At 40.0% G+C, this 23,426-nt stretch overlaps 1 protein-coding gene across 2 annotated transcripts in view; it reads left to right on the top strand.

The window, feature by feature from the left end:
• Nucleotides 1-23,017, top strand: part of STON1 (stonin 1) — a 47,588-nt gene extending 24,571 nt beyond the window's left edge. The window contains exons 4-11 of one of the 2 annotated variants that reach the window (XM_075088645.1): nucleotides 12,736-12,837; nucleotides 13,118-13,241; nucleotides 14,551-14,606; nucleotides 15,843-15,936; nucleotides 17,126-17,727; nucleotides 19,250-19,540; nucleotides 20,285-20,374; nucleotides 22,097-23,017. In XM_075088645.1, the coding sequence (XP_074944746.1) occupies nucleotides 12,736-12,837; nucleotides 13,118-13,241; nucleotides 14,551-14,606; nucleotides 15,843-15,936; nucleotides 17,126-17,727; nucleotides 19,250-19,540; nucleotides 20,285-20,374; nucleotides 22,097-22,204 (1,467 nt within the window). In that variant the 3' untranslated portion in view covers nucleotides 22,205-23,017. Of the gene's footprint in view, nucleotides 1-110; nucleotides 4,326-12,735; nucleotides 12,838-13,117; nucleotides 13,242-14,550; nucleotides 14,607-15,842; nucleotides 15,937-17,125; nucleotides 17,728-19,249; nucleotides 19,541-20,284; nucleotides 20,375-22,096 lie in introns of those variants that run through there. The other variant, XM_075088644.1, reaches the window with a different exon arrangement.
• The last annotated feature ends 409 nt before the right edge of the window (nucleotides 23,018-23,426 follow it).

Raw genomic sequence — 23,426 nt, 5'->3', positions numbered from 1 at the left:
ATTCTGTGTCAAACCTTTTATTTGTGCTGTTGCTGCAGTTCACACTTTCAGTGCCCAATTATTTGCTAATTCTACCTGTCTTTTTTTTTTTTTTTGCTTTCTAACTACAGGTTGAAATTGAAAAGAAGTGGATTAGGCTTGATGGAGAAGACCCAGATAAGGCTGGCAACTGCCTAATGCAGTAAAAGAGGATAGGAGGTACTGTCACAGGATATTAGTAGGAATCAATTTATGCAGGAAATTCTATTGTTAGAAGAAGCGCAGTGACCTAGTTTAGGATCATCACGGTCATTGGATTTTTCTTTTTTTTTTTTTTTTTTTAGTGCTTTTGGGTTTGATTCTGCAAATCAGTACTGATTTGACTGGCCTGTGTTCAAGTAAACTTCCTGTCCTGGGAGTAGTGGTATGAGCAGGGTCTCCTTGTAAAGAGTTGCAGGATGTGAGCACTTAATTGACTGATTTTAATGTATTATTTTCCTGTTGCATATCTGTGACTTGGGAATGATCTCATACTCCATATTGAAACCTAATGGCACTACTGAAAGAGTTCATGTCACTTGGACATAAAATATTCAGCAATAAAAACTGCCAGAGTGCTTACGTGCAGACCAGCATCTGTGTAAGGTCCAGCAGGAGGAATTTAGTGGTGTTTGAAAACCAAAGTCCCCCATGTTTCTGCTCCCCTCAATATATGTGAACAGAACAAGTCATAATATTATTCTCAACAAGAGCCTCAATTAATGAGCAGGAAACTGGGTGATTTCATCGGTAAAATGGGAAAAGTTCCTCTGCAATAATAGTCTTTATTTTTCTGTGGCTGTGAGCATTTCCTCCCCAGCACTTTATAGGTTTATTCAAAGTAATCTCTTGGGCAAAAAACCATATGGCAGATGTGACTGAACTTTCTGTGCCAGCATTAGACAAACCTTTTTCACTACTGCAGCGAGACAAGGGGCGGATCCTCAGCAAGCATAAATCGGTCCAGGCCCATTTCATCTGATGAAGCTTTGAGAATTTACACCAGCAGAGGGTTTTCCCCACAAACTGAAGAAATAGCAGGTTGCTGCCATTTGCCGTGGGTCTCCTTTAGGATGCAAGTTCCAGATATTGGTTTGAAAACCGCAGGATCTGTTGTTCTGAGTAACTTTTAAGACAGAGAGCATGTCTTTCCATGTATGCAGAGCGCGCTGTTTTCATGCTGCTAGCTCTAGAGGTGTTTTCTGTGGGGAAGCAATGCAGGAATGGACTATTGCAAGAGAAGTGAAGCTGTGATGCTTCAGCAGGCAGCGTGAGCTACTAACCCTGTATCGATGTGGTAACTGTGTTTTGAACAAATTATTGGCATCTAGGGAAAAGGTTTAATGCTTCCCCTCAGCATTAAACCCCCTTTGTAATTTTCTGCTGTAATGGCTGTAATTCCAGGTCTGAAAAAAATCTGATAAATTAAAAAAATGCTTTCCCCCCCTCCCCTTGCTGCAGTTTTCCTAAAATTATCCTTACTTCAAACTGAAATTAGTGGAGAACAAAAATATAGTAATGCACTAAGTCTCACTTTATATTTTGTCTCAGCTTGTAACTGTTTATATGAACACTGTGTAGAAATACAGATAAATGTTATTCCCCAAAAGCAGAAATATGTGGGATATGCACTGAGAAAATTACCAGTCTGAGGAAACAGAAGGCCATAATATGAACCTAGTTCATCACAATAAACTTTTCCCCCCATTTGGAAGCCGAGAATTAAATGGGTAATAGATTCTATAGTAAGTCCTGAGGGCAGGTTTTTTATGGGTTTGTATTGCCAAAGCCCCAAATAGACTATTATGGTTTTTTGGCTTCTCTATATATCCCTTTTTTATTAGCAGATTATATAATTATAAATCTAAGCAACCTTTTGAGTGTAGTAGTGATGCAAATATGTCTCACCTGTTGCATCCTCCATCCGTGTTTTTGACTTGAGAAACCATTAACACCTTCAAGTCATGTTTGGTTTGGTTTATTCATATTTAATTTTGTTTTATATACTTCTCAGCTGCACTAAGGGGTACAGTGTGTGCTAGGGCAAAGTGTTTATACTTGGCATCACAACAGAGCTTGGCAGTTCACTGAAGACCATGGTTATACTAGAGCTACAGTATCTATTAACCTCCTTGCTCAGTAAAGTAGAGGAAGCAACATACGTGTTGCAGATACCTGCACTAACCTTTCTCTGAGGCTGACTTGTTTTGATTGGCATTAATACAGCTAATTCAATAAATCCAAAGCCTGTCTTGTCCAGCTGGCCTCTATTTTTCCTGTTTTTAAGAAGGAGGGACAGCCAGGCTGTTCTGGGATTCTTTCACCTTAGGATCCCCATTTGCAGCACTCATCTCCTGGGCGTTTGGTACCTGGTGGTGTTATGGGTCCTGCAGAAGGAACAGCTGCTTTTCTTGTCGGGTGTCCGCTGTATCTCAGGATGTGTTTAAGAAGCCCATGTAGTGCTGACCCAAGATAACTCATGCTATTATTTTGAATGGCCTAAGTGATGAACAGCCACATTACAAGTCATCTTTCCTGCTTGTGAGTCTGTGTTATATCTGGTATGGTGCAAATGATCATTCAGCCTTACTGAACTCGTTAACATAAAAAGGTCAAGCTACAGCTTTATCTATGTTGCAGACTCTTGGATTTCCATCTGAGGCTTGCAAGACTTGCCATTAACTTTAATCAGAATCGGATCAGGATCACAGGGAATTCATTCCACAGAAATATTGCCACACTGAAAGAAAGTTACTTTGTTTAATGCATAGCTTTCCGTTTAAACCTGACAATGAGTGCAGCCTAAGGCTGAATAATTACCCTGATGTTTGTATGCTTTTCTGTCAGAATATTTAAAAATAGTTTCCAGTTTAATGAAAGAAAGTTTGAGTTGTCTGACACTTTTTTTTTCCCCATCGAATTCTAACTTCCTATTCTACTGCGACATGCCAAAGCCAAAACACCCTGGCTTCTGCTTTCTAATATTTCTTCTGTGTTGTCTGATGTCCTTTGAGGATAACCTACCAAGTAAATATTTTCAATGTCTAAGACTCATTTGCTAACATTTTTCTATGAAGGTTACAGCAAGTGATAGCGAGTAAGCATACTGGTTTTGATTCTTTAGAAACCTGGGCTTTAAGTAGTCAAACTATATTTTGGGAGGGGAAGGGAGATGAGGAACAGTTGCTATAAGCTGTTGTGATGCTCAGAGTCCAGCTAGCAGAAGGATTTGAGCTTTAAATAACCCATGAGGTGCATTGGCATCATGCAAGGAACCAGGCTTCACACATATTTGATCTCTGCTTGCCCACAGCTAGCGCCTGCAGTCACTGAAATGCTTCCAACTGTTTGGGTCACTTAAGATGCTGACACTTTGCTAACATTTACTACAGGGCAGCATTGAGATATTGTCTGTGTTTCCTTCACAACGGACCAGCAGGGTTTGGGATATTTTATATTTTAAACAGAAATCAATGAGAACAGCTATTTTTATAGTGTGTTTGCCTTATGTACAAAGTGTCGTATTTGCTGAAACTGACAAACCTTATCTTTGCATTCATCTTTCTCATACTAATTGTATTACTGTAGGTAAATGGTACTTGATGTAATTTTGGATTCAAACACCCATTGAAGTCAATGGAAGTCTTTTAACTGACAAAATGGGATCTGCATCAAAGTCCCTAAGATTAAAGGAGAGGCAAAAAAAAAAAAAAAAAAGAAGAAAGGAATAGTGGTAATGGGCAGGAAAAAAATACCACTATAGTAGATTCTTGATGCTAGTAAGTAAGCAAACTGCAATGCTTGCTTATTCCAACCAGAAAAGAGCACAAAAGAAGGGAAAAGAGGTGTTATTGGGTATCAAAGCTGAAGCTTTGCAGTGATTGGGAAAAATGGTCCGGCTGCCCCTGTGTAGCAGCTCTTGAGAACTGAGGATGATGGTGCACTCCATTGAACATAACGCCAAGCGGCTCTCACCCTTATGCTCCTTGCTTTTTTTTTTTCCTCCAGATTCTGTATTAATTGTCCAAAGGTACTTTACATCTGAAAATGTGTTTTCACATGTTGCTTTTAGTTGCATTTATTTTACTTGACGGACTTCTTAGCCATAGTGACTAACTGCTGCAGTTAGTAGTTCTTAGCTATAATTTTGATAACTCTAAAGCAGTGTTGTTATTCTCAATGGAAAATATAATTCTGTTTGGGTCTTTTGTCAGTATAAGTATAAACAGATCATGCTGATAATCTTGTAAGAACATTTTGTAGATTGCGTATTGATTAAAAAAATAAAGTTGTATTTCAAACTACCAGTTTCTTGTCCCCTCACTAGAAATTTATTGAGCTTGTTTTACATTTACTGTAATTAACTGGTTGATCTTGTGTCATCAGGTCTTGCAGTTCATTAGAAAGAGCAGTTCTACTCTGTGTGTGAGTGGGGGACATCACTCCTTGTCTTAGATAAAGCTAGTTGCAGAAAGCTGAATGATGCACTATATTCCAGTAATGATCATTTATGGCGGACCCTTTTCCTCCCTTATTTGCATAACAATAGAAAGCCAAAGAATACCATGTTTTTTTCCTGTTGAGTACTTCCTCTGATGTCTCTGGGATATTTGAATATAATGTAACAACTACTGTTCAAGGCTTTCACAAATTTCAAAGTCTGTTCTTTAAATGAGCTCTTACTAGTGAAATAGTGAAACCTCCTTGGGGAAATATGGGAGTAAGGCAGAAGTTTGTGGGGCAGCATTCAAAAATGGGCTTATAGTATAAAATAACCATGTCGCTTGTCCTATGCTGCTGTCTCTGTAGCAAACCAGTCAGCTGTTCTGGTAAACACTGGGAAATACAGTTAACATCCATTTTCACTTCATTGATGTTGTATCCTTCAGTGAGCACCTGCCAATGGAAAGCAGGTGTCTGGCAGAAGTATAGTCCCCTTCCAGAGCTTAAACAGTTTGCAATATTTAAAAGTATCAGTGAACAATATGATTCAGGTACATGAAAAAGTAAGATGGTAAATTGCTAAAACACAAGTCAAAACATCAAAGCATTTAGTTTTGGGACAGTGTCCTAGTATGTGCTATGCCTACTATGTGCTATTTTATAGCCCCATTCGTAGTAAAAACAACCTGTAATTTTTTATAACAACAATCAAAATACATTGTAAGTGAAGCTCATGGTCCCTGCTGAAGCCTTACTGATAGAAATAAAAGAAAAAGCGTCAGCTCAAATCCTGTGTTGCCATCCCACAAAACCCACCGTCGTTAGGTATTGCTGGTTGTGGGTAGGTACAGTCTAACATTACATTGCATTGTGATGGCCATTTTAGCTTAACATAGAATAACTTTTGTTTCCATTTCCATATTCAACATAAAAGTCTGAGGGATAAAAATCGAAGTGGCGACATGCTGGGAGCGGAAGAGACCCATGATGAGTGACTGGTGGTGGAAGTAAGAGGGAGGAGGCAGGGCGTGAGTAGGGAGTTGGCAGAAGGAAAGGGCAGTGGGCAGACCTTGTCTGCAAGGGCAAAAGACAACTGCTGCGTTTCTAAGTCAAGAGGAAGAGCTTACCCATAAAAGGGACTGAAATAGAAAAGCAGTGAGGAATCCATGCAGAGAAGTGCCTTCAAGCAAAGGTACTGAGAATAAAGTTGTGAGTAGCTGCAGGGGGAAAAATGAACTGAATGTGCTCCTTGGGCAAGGTGCCTGAGAGACTGGTGGGGCACAGTGAGAGATGCCCTTCCCAAAAAAGCCAAGCTGGTGCCTGGTTGTGGCATGCCACAGCTCAGGGCAGCGCCACGCCATGCAGCTGGCCCTGCTTTCATAGAGTATGTGCTGCCGTTACATGCCAAGCAGAAGAACTCGCTCAATCTGTCTTCAGCATCCCTGCATCACATCTGTACTGCTGTCGGTAACGGTAACGTATCTTCCTGGACAGGAAGATCTTGCTCATGTACGGGACTAATGACACAGTCATGCTATAGAAGATGCAATGAAAATATCAAGTAAAACCCAGCAGAGGGACAGGGAGGATTTAAAGCAAGAAAGTAGGTATTACCCTGATGATATCCAGAGGTATGCTACCGCTGTAACCTTGTTGAACTGCTCTCTAGGGAGGGACCTTTGTCCGTCAAGTCATCTGTAATGTTGAGCAGATTTTACTGCCTAAAAGTAAGTGCTGACACCAGGATTTAGACGATGGTTCATCTGAAATGGAGGGAGCCATCCACTGCCTGGAGAGAAAATGTGAAAGGCTGTTTTAGTCCCCTTCATGGAAAGGCACAGCATGCTAACTGAAACTGTTTCCACAGAGCCATAGGAACAAGTAACTCAGTGTTTTTGCTGCTAATTGTGTGGTTGATATTGTTGAAAGGGGTGTGCAGTAGATCTACTCAAAAGTACAGTTGGGGGGGGAAAGAATAGCAAAAAGGTGCATACAGTCAAGTAGGACAGCGGGAGCTGAACCACATTAGCTCTGAAAGGAAAGCTCAGGAAAATGACACTGAGCAAATATTGGGGTCCTCATGTAAATGCTTGCAAGACCCAATATGGCAATGCAGGTTAGTGTTCATACATCTGAGTCATTCTTCAGTAGAGCTAAACTGGTATCAGTTAGGCAGTAAAAAGGAGAACCTGATTTCTAAGCTACGCTTCAGCCTGTCTCTCAGACTCACTTGCCGGATGATTTTAGTGGTATGGTTGGTGCTGCAAAACCTACCACTGGTAAAAGGGGCTACCGTGGTCACTCAGCTTTACTCCTCTCCAAATTGCCAAACGCAAAGTCAGACAGAGCAAATGGGCCTTGACCAAAACCTGCTGCTCTGCTCTTATTTAACTGCACTAAAACTGCTGGATTTCTGCAATCATCTGCTTGACTATGAACTACCAGCAGCTAATTCAACTAAGGAGGAATGATGATTCTGGCATTTAGCCTCCTGCTGCACCCTGCCTCTGTGTGGTTCTGCATGCCCCTGTAGCTAGTCTCTCTCCACTGGAGCCAGGGAGCCCAGGAGCACGTCAGTGGCAATTATAGACAGTCGAGGAGGGGGTGGAATTTCAACCACTGATGAATGCGTAAAACAAGATGGCAGGGAAGGGGCTTAGAGAGCGATGAAGGCAAAAGGCAGTAGACAAAATGGGAGAGCGCTGGACTGGGGCTTTTCTTGGGGACACAGGTCGGGAGGTTGGGGTCTCTCTCTGGGGAAAGAGGGTGCTATAAACAGCTGTACATCATACCCAGGGAAACATGGCAGATGGCTGAGGAGATGAGGGAACAGGAGGCCAGTGCTGAGCTGGACACCAGCAGGAGCGTGGTAGAAAGCAGGGACAAGAATAAGAACAGTGAAGCGGCTGGTGGCTGCTATTTCCCTCTGAGACTTTCTCTCCACATAAGGCATATGTATCAGGGTGTGTATTTAGGAGAGGCAAGGCTTATTTAATCCTTAATTAGATTTACTCATACTACACAAGTGTCTGGGCTTATCGAGGAGCTGAGATATACAGTACTATTCAGTGTATTTAATCCATCAGGACTGCCATTTTTATGCAGCAGTTTGTACAGGTCAGAGCCCTTCTTATGCCACCCAATGTCCTGAAAATTTGTCAACAAATTGAATTAAGGGACAGCTCTTTCTATGGTTCCTCTGATAAAGTGGTTTAAATCAGGTAAAAAAGGAGAGACTCTTGAAGAAACAGGAGTCTCACTTGATAAATGAAAGAAGAACAAATCACAGGTCCCAGTGTTATCTGTCTCAGAACTCTGACGGAAATGATGGAGCTTATAACAATATCATGCTGTTAATAAAATTGATTATGAGACTGGAGTGCTGTATATCTATGAGTCAACAGCTGAAAACAAAGGGAGCATGCTAAATTAAAATGAAATTACAGTTCTGCCCGTGTCAAGGCATCTCCATGAGGATTCTGCAACCGGTTCCTCCTAAGAATGATTACTTTTACTTGGAGAGAAGGGCAAGATAAATATGTCTTGAGAAAGAATTCTGCAGTTCTGCAGTTGAGTAGCCATGTTCCTCTATAGTGGCAATGCTAGATTTAAACAGAAGAGGGCATTCATTACCAAGCATCTGCGTTTGCTGAGGGCTCTCTGTTTCTAGAGGGAAGGGATTTGAAAATGGTAATTTTTTTTTTTAATGACTATTAAAGGTTCATCATCCAAAAATAAATCTTCTCTAGACATCATGTACCAAGAGGAGTATAAATAATTACAAATTAAGACCTGTCCAGTAAATGAATGTTTGAGGTGCCCTTAAGCAGCACTATCCCAAACGCTGACAAAACCCTGAAAAATCAGGAGGGTTTGAACAGCATGCTAATCTTTTCAATAGCCTGATTTCTAATACTCCTGTGAGCTGTTAAAGAGACCACAACGGGGAGAGCTGGATTGGAAGCTGAACCAAGACTGATGAAACCTGGATGTTGTTGCTGACTGCCATTTGTGAGCTTGGGGAAGATAATTGGTGTGGCTGTGTCTCAGTTTCTTCTCTTAAAAATGGGGTTAAACGTTAACAAAATACATAAGCATGAAAAATCAATACAAGGTTGTACTTTATACTGCAGGACACTGATATTCCGTTAAGATCACCAATATTAAAGCTAGCCAGTCAATGTGATTAATGCTATTCACAGATATTTTGGTATTTTTTTCTTGCTCAGAGATGATTTAGTTTTTTCAGTGTATACCAGGCTTTCTTATGCTGTTTAGTGGACACACTGCTTGCAGTGCTTGGAGAAAAGGACACCTTCTCTAGGAATTTGTAAAGGACCTCAGATGAAAGTGTAAGTGCCCTGGTTAGCAGAAAGTGCCTGCTGCAACCTCCCTGTGCAGCTCGGAAGGTGGTATTCCCGTTCACAGTTTTTACTTTCTCCCCAGCGATAGCTCTGTACCATGAGTAGGCTTAGTCTGCCGTCCCTTGCTTCAAGGGAACTGACAAGTTGACCTTGGTGATGGAGCTTTGGTATTCACTGGCAATACAAAGGATATTATTTACAACACATGGAGTATGCCCACGGTGCCTTATGCTGGTGGGACGTGGTAGCTATATGCAGATACAGAGACACACTGTCAACCTGAAGTGCAGGTGAAGTAATTTGCTTTGGTCTGCAAATTGTCATGTGGCCATAGGCAAAGAAACCCGACCACCATCCGAGACAGCTGAGGAGTCATTTGGTATCAAGCTCCCCGGCTTCCCTTTCTTTTTGAAGAAAGTTTCTCTTTCTTTTTGAAGTTAGGCATACATATTGTTCCAATTTCAAGGCACTTTGTAATCTCTAGGTAAAGAAAAGGTGGTTGAAAGCAGGTAACTCGTTTATAGATCGTTCTCCGCTTTCACCTTTCTAAAGCTGCTGTACCGCACGCTGGCAGATAGATGGCTCTGCGTGCGGTTTATCCATCTCCTAAAGAAGGCGCAGCCAGCTGCAGGATCACCATCTGCAACCTTCAGGGCCCAGTGAGATCCTAAGGCTGCAACTTCCTCTCGCTATCTCTGATAACACGACAGGACTAACCAGACAGGCGAAGAATAATGATGCTCTTGGTGTGCACTATCCCAGACAGTTTCAAATGAGCACTGCACTTTAAAAAAATATGTTTTATTATTTAAATTATTCTATAAGCAAAGTAACATGGCTCGCCTTTTCCTCATGATGATGCAGGGCGTACAGAACAGCTGAATATGCAACTGATGTTTAATTCAAGACCCATACAGTGTCATAAAACATATTTTGTTGCAGAGCAAAATTACTTCAATAGCAAATTGCATTTGTCTTACGCATTAAAATGCAACTTACAATATTATTATTGATGGTGCTTTTTTTATTGTAGGTGTTAGTCTAGCTATATAATTAAGGGTCTGTCAGTATTTTCATTAAAATCTTTTCATTTTTCAGGATGTGTAAGTCAGCCTTAAAAATTAAAGCTTTACGGGTGAGTCTCCTCTTCACAAGCCAAATAACACTGTAACTACATAGCTGCCTAAAAATGGGAAAAAAAGGAAAAAGAGAAGATGATGTTTCTAGGTTCTCAGAATCATCAGGTTAACACTGATCCATGTATGGACGGAAGGTGTATAGAGACCAAAGTACATATTCTCCTACACATATGAGATTAATGAACATTTTTCCAGATGAGTAACTACTAAATTGGTAAATCTCTGTATTAACATATGAACAGATTGCTGCAAATGTAAGCAGTAATTTGAGTAGTTGTACCAGATTGCTGCTACTTAACCGGTAGCTTCAGCTATCTCCCTGTTTATGAGGCAATAATGACTTCAGAGTTTATTAGAGCAAAATAATGTGCTTTTCTAGCCAGCTTTCCTAGGTATATTTTCGCACTCGGGACAACTGCGGTTCTCCAAGCAAAGCCTCCTTTCCCCCATGCTCACAAGCTGAAGTTCCAGGCTAAAACTCTGGGCCCGAGCTCCAAACCGGGCTCCTCGGCAGCCTTGTGCTTTGTGCAGCCGCTGGTCCCTCTCTTTGGCCTCAGCAGCTGGAAGAAGAACCCGGGGTTTAGTAACCCGGGCCCCGTTACACCCCGGCGTATGGCGCTGCTGCGGTGTTTCAGGGGTGGGGAAGAGTGGAGGGAGCCCACCTGAGGCAGGCCGGGCGGGGCCGGCGGCGCGCAGCCCCCGTCGCCGTGGCAACGGCGCCTTAAGGCGGGAGAGCGCGCTAATGGCGGCTGCCGCCATGGCTCACGCCAGCCCCGTGGTGAGGGGCTTGCGGCGGCAGCGAGGCCGGTCTCGGTTCCGCGGCGCGTTGTTGGGCCTGGGGGCTGCGAACGGCCCGGCGGGGTCTGGCTGCCCCTCCGTGTGGGAGGGAAAGGATAGGGCTGGGGAAATCGCTTCCTCCTCTTCCCCCCCCCTCTTTTTTTCCCCGGGCCCCGCGAAGTCTCCGCGAGGATCCGTGGAAGCCGCCGGTCGTTCCCTGGCGCGGGAAGCCCAGGGGTGACTTCGAAAGCCATTATTTTTTGGCGAGGTTGTTGGGAAAAAAAAAAACACCAAACCAGTGTTGTAGGGAAAAGCATCGTGGCAGAGATCGGCGTGAGTCACTGGGTAGCTCCAGGGTGCGGCGGGACGCCTGTGCGAGCTTAGTGGTGCCACAGAGAGAGGTGGTGGCTTTTACTCCCCTCCGGGTTTCATCAGCTGCTGCCTTTCCTTGCCTGGGAATTCAGGTGGTCCTTCAGGTGACGGTAATCCCAGGGAAGCCCTGGAGGCTTCACTTGAAGACGTGCTTTTGGCTTTGCTGGAAGGGGTGTTGATACACCTATACAAAGAAAATAGGAGTTTCTTCCTTCGTAGCGCTGGGTGTTCCTGGCACGGATGGGCTAGTTCTGGCAAAGGAGTCTTTGTGGGCAGAGGGATGAAGCTGGAGTAATGTCGGCACTGTAACTCTTCTCTAATTTGGAAATGTGTAGTGCTTGAATATTACAGTGGCTATGTATAGCTTTTATATAGCATAATAAATATTTGTACTTACTGTAAAACTCAGTGCAATGTAGCTTGGCAATCCTGGGGAGAGAAACAGGCCTGCTGAAAGATTTAAATTAAGTTTCTTTTCTGGATGAACAATGAAAGCAACACATTTGACATACGGGCTAGACATCTTTTAGTGTAGTGGTACAAGAGTACTTTTTTTTTTCTCCTCATCTTTCCAGTATCCTGAAATGTGCTGGGGGAATTCTTGGAGGTCTCTAACCTCCCATAAGAAATCATACATGAGTGTGGTTATTTTAAAGTAGTACTATGTTGTGCTGATAGCTTTTTTGCAAAAAGTGTAACTTATTACTTCTTAATAACTTCGAGTTTGTTTTTTTTTTAAACAAGATGTTTATCATCTGCAGTTTAGAACAACTTTAGAGCAGTAAAATATTAATTTGATGTTAAGTTAGGAAAAGGTAAATTAATATCCTGGAATCTTAACTTCTAAGGTTGCCTAAAAATCTTAACTTTCTCTTTCACCCTGTGTAGCCTATTATGATGGTAATGATAGTCAAGATTAATAAGCTTTAAATTGCTAAAAGCTTATTATCTTACATTTATATCTGAATGGATGTGTCTTGAAGCTTATGTGTGTCTGTTGTCCAGGTCTGATGGTTGGATTAGGATTTAATCACTGATGTGGGCGGAAGAAAGAATAAAATGTTGTGGTGGAGTCCTATTGTAATATAAGATGAATGATATGTATTGCTAACTGTAGTGTTAAAATTTTCATAGCTAAACTACTATATAGCATCAGACTATTACCACAAAATAAAAAAAACTGTTATTTTTTGCAGGTTACTTGCATTATGCTTCTGATAGAATTGGCACATGGCATTTTTAGTAGCTTGTATTGTTGGTTGGTCTTTAAGTTAGGGGCAATGACACTATAGACATGCTTATTTCAAAATACAGCACAGCAATTGTTTTTGTAATGCTTCTAGGATTTTCTTAAGCGTTTCTGTAGCCCACAGAAGCCAATAATTTGAGGCTCGAATCCAGTATTTTTCCAGGGATGTCTGTTCCCAAGGAGGTCAGATTTAAAAGAATGAGTGGACTTGCAGACCTTTGCACTTGACAGGGTATTCAGTTTATTACACTGATCTATTCATGCTGTGCAATTTGTTACAGTAGTTTATGCAGTGAGATTAGACTTTGCGCTATCATTTCAAATGACTTAATGTTCATTTTAACTTGAAAATATTTTGGGTTTTTTTACGTAGCCTAAACTATACAAGTCCATTATTGAAGATGTCATTGAAGGTGTGCGGGAACTTTTTGCAGAAGAGGGTTTAGAGGAACAGGTTCTGAAAGACTTGAAGCAGGTTTGTTGGGTCCCCTGACATTAATAGAAGTTGTGTGTATTTTTTTCTTTTGAGATGTCTGTTTCTTTGCATTCCAAACCATGCAAACTTTTCCCCTAAACGAATATCCTGCGAATGATGTATTGGGCTTCTGGAAGAACATTCAGTAGTGATTGTTACCATGTTTATTGGATAGAATCGGTCCGTTTACTCCTGGAAAAACTAAGAATACCTGATTATCATTGTAGATGTGGTTTATTTTAAAAACTGATACCTATTGACCTTAATAATCTTTCTGCAGCTTTGGGAAACCAAGGTGATGCAGTCTAAAGCAACAGAAGGCTTCTTCAGACATAGCCACCATTCTCCACAGTTTACCCTGCAGTTGCCGCACAATTTTCACCACGTTCTGCAGGCTTCAGCAGGTCAGATGTTGTAGAACACAACAGATGTGATTTAAGAATAGCTCAGGGATTCAAGAATCTTTTTGGAAGACTTGAAGGTGCTGCAACAATCTTGGTTTGCGATGCTTACATATATCTCTAGCATGATGGGGAACAGTAATTATTTGAAAACAGAATTTGATCAGTAAAGGATGAATTAAACTTTGATAAACCAACGCAATTATGTCTACATACTCTTGATCTGCTGCTTGTTTCCAGTAGCAAAACATGAAGAGAATTTTAGCCTTCTTGCCTGCAGTCTGGAAGTGTAGCCCTTCAATTGCAGATTATGAGTAGGGTTAAGCTTTCATTTCCCCTTTTATGTGTGGCATGATGTGTGCCAAGGTTATATGGCGTGTTTGTGCCATGCAGCTCTGGTGTCATGTTGGAGTTTAATCTGGTTCTGCACTTGTTAAAATGTAAGGCCTTGCTCAAGTGGAAGAGTGGGAGGTTTGGGGAGTTTTTTGCTTTGTCTTTCAGTTAGTTTTCCTAAAAGCAGTATTCCTGTTGTGCAGAAGTACTTGACTTTCACACCGAGTCTGACATCAGGACTTATTCTTCCTAATTAAATCCAGCTAACCACTATGGTAATGTTATGGTGGCATGTAATGCTCAGCTGAGGCTTCTCCCAGTGTGAGAGGCCGTTGGGGCCTTTCCCCACAAAGGACAAAAACTACTTGAAATGGTTTAATGAGTCTGTGTCGTAGTGCAGTTGAAGGTTGGGCAGGCACTCTTTGTTGTTTTTTTTTTACAGTCTTCATAGTTGAATGGGCTGGCTTTGGAGGCAGGTGTTTTATTTATTCCATATGGTTAAAGGGAATATACTTTTGGGTTTGTTTGCTATTGGAGACTTTATATTTAATGACCTTTACCTTGTTATTCCTAACTTTTGCAAGGGCAATTCTCAGGCAAAACAGTCTAGTTGATGTAATAAATAGAAATGGCATGCTCAATTTTAACAGTGCAACTTAAACAGTTCAAATAGTTAAACAGAGGTATTTTTAAAACAACAAAAAAAATCTCAAAGACCAGCTTTTAGCAAAATGTGAGTTTTATAAATTCAGGGTATAACCCCACCCCCCTGAGTAGAGCATGAGCTTGAAGCCACATAAAGGGGGAATATATTTTAGAGCCTTATCTAGATGTGCTCACTTGTTTGTTTGATCTAATGAGTATGAACTGAAGCTAGATTGCTTTAATTTCAGCGGTGCTTGCTGTAAATTGCTGAAAGATCTACTGTGTCCAAGAAATTAATGTTTTTTTTTGTAAAGTAGCTTTTTTTTTTTAATAGCTTCTTTAGTCATCCCAACTGGCAGAGGTTTTCAGCATTTCACAGCAGCAGACCTGGTATGTAGCTGTAGTGACATGTTATTTCTGTTTTGATTATTCTGAATTCTAAATGACTTAAGTTTGTCAGTTGTTAATACGCTTAAGGGGAGGCAAGTATTAAATACTTTCCATGTCTAGATGCTTTAGGGGACAGTATTTAGGGACCAAAAAATGTAGCATTTCTCATAACAGTTTCATCTGTCCAATATGCTGTGGTAGGCAAGGGAGCAGTTCTGCTGAGAGAAAATCAACAGCCGAGGAAACTCAGTGGTGTTATTTCTAGCTCCCACCCCCCCCTTTTTTTTTTTTTTTTAATGAAAACCATACAAAAGTTAAGAGTCTAAAGACGGAGAGCTGTAACTTTGCTGTTTCTGTTTGAGTCGTGAGAAAGGATGGGGATCTACCAGTTGGTTTTGCAAGCAGTGCAGCCAGAAGTGTGGTAGAAGACATGTCTGCATGTATTTAGCCCATAGGATGGAAGTGTAGTGGAAATGCATGTCTGCAGATATTTTTTTTTTGTAATTATTACTGGGTGTTAAAATAATGCATGGTTGGGAAATGCTAGTACTAGTGAAGCTGGGAACAGCATTAGCTGTAAGGCATAGATATCATCCCCAAGAAAGTGTTTCTGGAGTTGACAGATTCTGAACTCTGGGTATGGTAAAACTTGTTTGGGGAGGGGGTTTTAATCGTCAGAGCTTGATGAACTTATTGAGTGCTTCCTGAGGCTCAAGCTAACTAGGTTGCCAAGCTGAAATATAATATTGGGAAGGTGTTTGTGTACATGCAAGTTTCCCGACTTAAAATTTGGATTGCCTAAAACAGCTAGTTTGAAAGGGAGGCTTACATCCAACTCTTTGCTTTCCAGGAGAAAAAGAGATTGTGAAGTGACTTCATAGGCCTAGCCAAGGAGTCTGCTGTCTTGAGTTATACATAAGCTTAAGTAAAAGTGGCTTTGAGTGGAAAAATACCTTTCTGGATGGTGTGTACATTGAGGGGGTACAGAAAAGTGTTCTGTTAAAGAAAAGGGAATGTGATAACTGGAAAATAGGGAACACTTAGGGCAAGACATGATCCTGTCAATACAGAATACTCTTTACCTCTGTAAATCTTGAAAGTCTGAAGCAACTCTTCAGTAAAGATGATCACAAAAAGGCCCTCGTTCATTTTTCATCTGGATGTGTTACATGTGACATTTAGAGCTGTAGGAGATAAAGTATGCACTATTTCTTAATAAAGCTCTTGTGTATCTAGGGTGCTTCACGAGCAGGTGCAACTCTTACTCTCCCTTCGGGTATTGCTTATCCTATACATGTTCCAGCTGGAGTGACGCTACAGACAGCATCTGGTAAGATTAAAGAGGAGATGTAAAATGTTACAGTGCATTGACTGTATGTGGATATTGAAAGATGGTCCCCGAGTACAGTAGATAAAACAAATGTGAGCTTAAAGTATAGGTGGGTAGAGCCAGTTATCCTCCTCTTCCTTTGTAATTTGTGTTTGTAGTTGCTGCATGGGGAAGTGATTACATTGATTAGTTAGTGTGTCAGTTGTGTACGGTTGGAGATCAGTTAACATGGGCTGGCAAGTGATGCAATTTTTTTTTTTTTTACAACTGCTTTCAAATATGTTCCTTTGTCAGTCCAGACATCAGTATCTCCTTCTCCTATATGAGGGACAATCTTCCATGTTTTAAAAAGATAAAGATATTCCGGTGCTTCAGAATCAAATTGATTTCTTATTCAAATAAAATCCAACCATCCATTAACCTTTTTGCTCACACTCTTTTGCTGATAAAATTGCCTGTACTGCTTGTACAAAAATGTTCTTGCACTGCTTGTAGTGTGATGAGTGGAAGATTGACTCTTTCCTCACAGCTGTTCTTTGAGAGCTAATGTCACTAGATATGTATTTCATGTATAATTCCTGCGGTTTTGAGTCCTATACGCTGGTATCAGTGAGTCTGTCTCTGAATGTGTGTGGGGAAGAGAACAATTAAATTCAATTGGGAACTTAGCTCTGGCATCTTAATTCTAGCATCTTAATTCTAACAGTGATAATAACTTTAAGGATTCAGTATTTGGAGTGGTTTTCATACAATGAGAGGATAGGTAAACTAGGAGTCTTTTTTTTTTTTTCTAAACTAAACTAGCAGGTCTTTTTAGAGGGGATACCTAAATGTCCTTAAAGGAGTGAACTGTGCCTGTAGATATGGAATAGTTTACTGTTTCATCTTGTATTCCTTAGTTTCTGAAATTACATGGAAACAAATTTAAAACAGGATTTTTATTTTTAAATCCAAACCCATAAATGGATATTAAACATGATGGTCTAGATGGAAGCTGACTCAAAAAGCCTCTGAATGCTTAACTTTCAAAGGCTGAAATTGTGCTTGGGGAAATTACTGCTTTGTAAACATCCTGTTTCTCATAGTTTGCCTGAGTATTTGCTATTGGTTATTAGTGGTAACAGGACAGTAGCCTGGATGAACCTGTAGTTTAACCTCCTGAAGCAGTTTTCAACTCTTCTCTTCATAGGGCAACTTTATAAGGTTAATGTGCCTGTTATGGTTACACAGGCCCCAGGAGATGCAAGTATTCTACATCATCCTGTTCAGCAGGTATTTCAGCCCCTTGGGCAACCTTCAGTTCTGCAAGCCAACATTGCCAGTGTTGCACAGGTGAATGCATCTTCTGCCCAGACAGTTGCTGAAACATTGCAACCTCAGGAGACTGCTGTCCAACAGACTGTGGTATTTCAACCAAACATCGTGGAAAAAACCAACCTGGAGTACTCTGCCAATACTCTGTTGGTCCAGCAACCTTCTGTGAGTCAGCAGCAACTTGCAACTAATTCAGTGTTGAATCAGCATGCAGACTCAACAGAAAAATCCCAGCATGGCAATCTTCATACAGCTGTGTTTACTCCAGAATCCTCTGGAGGGTTTTCTCCTGCTGAATCCTTGGCAAACATCTCAAGCAGTGTACAGCTGGATGTGGAGGGGCAGTTAGACACTGAGCCTCAGGAGCCGATGCAACAGCAGGTGTCTGATGATATAATTGACCTGATTATTATGGGCAAAGGATTAGATGGTAATACTGTTGTGAAGGATCAGGACAGCATTGCTTCCTCTGAAAAGGTAAGGCCTTTTATTTCTCAGCTGGTGAAAATACATCCATTGGAGATGGTTGTTGGAAGTGTCATAAGAGATGTGATCAAACGCAGCTGTAAGTGACAAGTAGCACCTCTAAATTATAATAATAAAAATTATTTTAGAGTTAATTTTTGAGCTTGATTTTAATAGCAGTAGCTGACTGCTTATTTTTACTTTAAAAATTTGTTACAAATATTGCTGAACTACTGGGACTGAAGAGAATGTCAATCTAAAAAATGCTACAAGTGTAATGGATAGATATAATGTATTCTTAGACTTATTGGCTGTTTTAGGAGATAATAGTTTTCTTTTTTTTGTAACTGAGCAGACTTGAATGACCCTTTGAGAACTTCCATGTCATTCTGACACTGAATCTGCATGTGGATACTGGCCAGTAGTGGGCAAAGTGCTTTTGCAATGTCAGCTGGGATTAGTTTTAACTTGTAATGCGTGAAGGGTATTTCACTTGCATTGAGAATGCATATTAGTATGAAATATTTGATAAGTGAAAAACTGCTGGAAGGAAATGTAATTCCTTGGGAAAGAATCCCGAGCAAGCTAGAATTCAGCTAGAGCTGTTTGGAAAACTTGAATGATTTTAATTAATAAGCCACTTTCCTGACCTCATCTAATTTTTGTTCCAGAAATTATTTCCAGATGTTTTAAGTTCAGGCTGGCTTGCTGACTTTGAGTTGTAGTGCTTATATGTGATTGAGGCAAACTTATTAAATGCAAATTTAATGACAGTAATGACAAATGACTGTAAATAGGAGGCACATTATGTTCCTCGTCTGAACTTTGATGGCAGGATGGTGAAGACTGCCTGTAGTAGGAATGGAAGGTCACAACAAAGTGTTATTTTCTTGAACTAGAAAGCGTATGTGGATGAGAATTAAGTGCTACAATAAAGATTTAACGAGAAACCGAAGATGGCTGAAAGCTTAAAGCCCTTTTATGCTCCTGTTTAGGAATTACAGAGCTTTTATGAACAGTAACTTGAAGTACTGAAATATTTACTGCCAGCTTTTTATACCTTAACTAAACAAAGCATTTTTAGTTGAGGGAGAGGGATGAGTTAATCTTGGCTTTTATTTAAAATGAAAAATGCTATTTTGGGGGATTGGGGAGTAGCTTGTTTCCTTTTTCTGGGAGGGAGGGAGTGTTTGTTTTGTGTTTGGAGTTTTTTTGCAATAGAAATTCTAAAGGTTAACTTGGTCATCTTTTTCTTAAGAAGTTGTTTGAGTACAATAGTATTAAAAGGAAAGTCTAAGAGAATGTCTTTCTATATTGCTGAGGAATATTTGGCATGGATTCCATTTAAGGTTAGATGTAAGAACAAGATTTGCATATGTACTCAGAGTTTACAAGTAGGCCAGGACTTGAAACTCTAATTTTAGTGCCCCAATCTTGTTGCTTTAGTAAACAAAAATCTCAGGCTTTGTACTGAACAATGAAAGCTATGTGGTTTAATTCACGAGCTGTCTCTAGTCTCTTTTATTCCTGTCAGATGGAACCTACTGAGCAGATGGAATCTAATTTACGATCAGAGGAGGATATCTGCAATGACATTGAAGGCATAATTCAGCTAGATGGAACTGGTGATGAGTCTCCCAAGGAAGAAATACCACATACAAGAGATAGGGAAGAGAATGAATTCATTGGCATTATTGAATCAGAGGATCTAAAAGTTCTGGAGGATGAGGAGGATGATGATGAAGAATGTGGCAGTATTTCAAACACGGAGTCTAGCAGCAGTGATGGTGATAATGGAGAGCCCCAAATAGATATAGTTGAGGAGGTAATTTACTTTTAAGCCTTGTGAAGCACATTACAATAGTTTATCTATCTTGACTGTTGAATTTTTGGACCCAGAACATTCCTGATAAGTTTAATGCAGGGAATGCATGGTTAAGTTACATACCTCTCGAGATAGGAGGTACTACTGAGAAATGACTCAAGAACTCATTATGAGGTGCGTGAACAAATGAAAGAGGTGTTGTGAAGTTATTTGTTTATTGGATGAATTAAAGTACTTTAACTACCAGAATTAAAGTTCTGTGGTGAAACCCTGGCCTCAGTGGAATGGAGTTTGGCTTTTTATTTAAGTGAGATTGGGATACGAATCTAGGTTTCTTTTTCTTCTGAAGGACCACAGGGAATTAGAGAGAGAAGAGAACAATGTGAATCTAATACTTACGTTTCCTAGGAAACGGCTTTTCTTAAAGATGTGCAATTTTGGGTTCCAGAGATTCACAAGAGAATCAACTTATAGCATCTGGACTTCAAATAAGTACCAGTTGATTAGTATTCCAGTTACTGGGTCAGCTTTGTCAGTTAGCAGTCTTGCTTTTTTACCTGTGTTTTTGTTTAGGGTGGTGTTTTTGAGAACATAAGCATGTAAGGATGCTTAAAAAGAGCTTAGCACACATGGTCTCTAGGTCTTGATTTTTGCACTGGTAACCTTTACTGTTCTAGGTGTGTTTAATGTCAAGTATATTCAATGCTATTCTGAAAGAATGTATAAAACAATTTTAATCTCTAGGATCCCTTAAATTCTGGTGATGATGTCAGTGAACAGGACACTCCAGACTTGTTTGACACAGACAATGTGATAGTTTGTCAGTATGACAAGGTACAGTATATAGTTTTGTCGTTGTTCCTTAATCATTCTAAATAATATCTTCAGCAAATCCATGTCTGGTCTACTGTCAGTACCTTTTAAAGAAAATCTAATGCTGTAATAATTGAGTGTTTAAATTACGTGTTTAGCTGACAATAGTCTGAAGACCTACCTGCTGTTTTCTGAAATGAGGGTAATCAACGGGTTCATAATGGCCTACTAAAGGAAAAGGAACCAAGTATTGCAAAATTAAGATTTGTAAAGCTGTAAAAGCTTATGCATTTCCTTAACTTTTAAGTAATGGCAACAGCTCCATGGATATATGTATGCATTTTCAGCCATGAAATAAGCCTTTTGAAATGCATAACAGAAAGAGGAGTGTGGTGTACTTTCTTTTGTATTTTTTGTCTTTGAAGTGCTTCCTGAGAGAGAATCCTACGAGAATTCTGTTGTGTCTGAAAAGCAAAAGAGTTAAGGGCAGTTTTGTCCTCCATTTTAATGTTTAAAATTTGACTTATTTTGAACTCTTTAAGATCAAATTAACTACTTCTAACTCTGGTATGGTTTAGGACGCTTATATGTAGGTAGTTTAAAAGTTGACATAACAAAGTACATGTCTTATTTTGAAACAAATATGGAAAAATCTGTCTGCAGTTTGCTTAAGAATGTGCTTTGGTGTTTGTTCTTTCAAAAGTGACTAATGATAACTTCGTGTGTGTGTTCAACTGGGCCTACCTTAATGGTGTCTGTGTTTTAGGATACAGCTTCTAAGAAAATTGTCTTCAGTAAAGTGTAACAGATTGAGTGTTTCAAAGCTAGTTATTTTGGAAAATGTAGTTATAGGGATATGTGTTGAAAATGCATCTGAAATTGAGCCACAGTGTCTGTGTTGTATTGAAAAGGTACACAAAGTTTTGAAGCTTCATAACTTAGTTTGTTGCAGATGCTATAGGTAGTGGATATCATTATCTATAGCAAGTTTTGTCTGTAGTGAGCTGAAAAATTGGTTGAAAAAATTTAAAAACTGCTATAAGGTTCAGCACTGGGCATGTATATAGGAAATTCAAGATCAGATGTTATTAGAAATCAAGTTACAGAAATTAGGGGTAGGCGTTGGTAACTTCCGCCTTTCCTATAGATTTAATAAAACATAGGTCTAGTAGAAAGTAGGTGGAAACAGTTATCTATTAAATCACCTTCTTTTGTATAAAAGAATGTTGTAGGCAAAATGACTGTCCCATTCTCAGTTTTGTATGGCAGTATTTGCCTTTGAGCAAAGTTTTCCTGCTTTAGCCTTATCCTAATGTCCCTGTGCAAGCGATGTTGCTTTGGCATGAGTAAGGGAAAAGAAAACCTGCTGCATTTCAGTTAAGCCATACTTGTTACCAAGGTGCAGTGTAGTTTGGGACTGATACACTAATGTTGAGCTGACACACAACTACCTTTGGTTTTGGGGTTTTTTGGCTTTTTTTTTGGGGGGTGTGGGGTGTGTGCGCTAAGATTCAGGAGGTTGTTCCCTTGAGAGGGCAGGGAATTCATTATAAACAACTGAAATCTACTGCCTCTACTGATGATTTGTGCTGTGTTTAGTGGAAGTATTTAACATGTTTTGGGCTATCAAGATTTTAAAGTAAAAAGTTTTGTAAACTAAGTTGTGCTTAAAAACACGTTTTTCTATATATGATCTAATATATATTTTATTGGGGGCGGACATTGGTTTATTTCTTTTGTCAGATACACCGAAGTAAAAACAAATGGAAGTTCTACTTAAAAGATGGAGTGATGTCCTTTGAAGGTAAAGACCATGTTTTTGCAAAAGCCATTGGAGACGCGGAGTGGTGAAACCTGGCTGAAGTGTGTACTTTAAGACTGTGGCATTATTACCTTATGAACTTTCTGTGAAACTACTAGACTTTCTATCTTTTTGCCATAAAAAGAAAAAAGAACCCATAACAAAAACCCAACAGCAAAGCTGTGATAAAAATATGTAAAATCTGTGTTGTAAATACATGCAAATTAAACCACTGTATTGTTAGCTACTCAGCTGTCTTTGCTCTCTTCTGATTATTTCATTACTTTTCTGTCCAAGAAACATCAGTGGAATGGATAGCTTTAAAGACTAAAATGTTGAGTGTGTTAGTAATTCAAGAAAGTAATGGAATACTAAGTGACTAAGTAAATTTCAATTCTGTTGGTTTTCTTTCCACTTTTTAAAATAAGAGGTAAAGTATGTCTTGAAATATAAAATACAGTTAGTGATACTATTTATTTCTTTTCAAAGGCTGCGGGGGGGGGAAAAAAAAGGCAACATCTGTGGAAGTGAAACCTTTGGCTGTGTCAGCTGTTTACTTCTCTCTCTCTTCCCTCTGCCCCCCTTCCTTCTTCTCCCTTGCTTTTTTGTAGTTACTTTGTTGGTGGCTTTTTGGCTTCAGCTTAAAGGCAGGCACTTACTTTAGATGTAAGTCAGGAAATGTGGGTGGGAGACCCTTGAGCTCTCAGTATATGAGAATTATTATTGTTTATTTTGTACCCTCTATGTCTACTGAGATGCAATGAATAGTGTGATTTAACATTAAAATGTGATTTATTTTCATTGTCAATGCAAAGTCATTTAAGTTTGCTTCTGTACATATCCACTACATTCTAAGACTACAGACCAGTAAGCTGTGAATGGTACAAATTGTGCATAATAATAAAATGTCATCTCATATACATTTCTAGCAGAGTTTTGTTTTTCTGTTCCCTAAATATAAACTTTGCTTAGAGAAATGTGCACAAGCCATGCACGTGACAGTAGCTTACCCTGCCATGAGAACTGTATTCCCAGCAGTCCAACACTGGCTTTGTTTTTTTGTTCCTCTAGAAACAGAGGTAAAAATGTTCTGCCCCCATAGGTCTGGGACCTTGCCCTTCAGAGCCGCAGCTTTCCCCTGGCTAGCTCCTGTTCCTTGTAGGGCAATACTGAGGTAATGCCTCAGCCAGGCTGACTCAGGACAGGATAATCCTGCTAGAAGGGCAGTGCTACCCCCAAGGGTATGGCACCCCTCCTGGCTGCTTCATTTGC

This window comes from Phalacrocorax aristotelis, chromosome 3 (assembly GCF_949628215.1).
Source record: "Phalacrocorax aristotelis chromosome 3, bGulAri2.1, whole genome shotgun sequence".
Classification (NCBI taxonomy): domain Eukaryota; kingdom Metazoa; phylum Chordata; class Aves; order Suliformes; family Phalacrocoracidae; genus Phalacrocorax; species Phalacrocorax aristotelis.
Note: the sequence above shows the minus strand (reverse complement) of the source record. Positions and strands in the feature narration are given on the sequence as shown.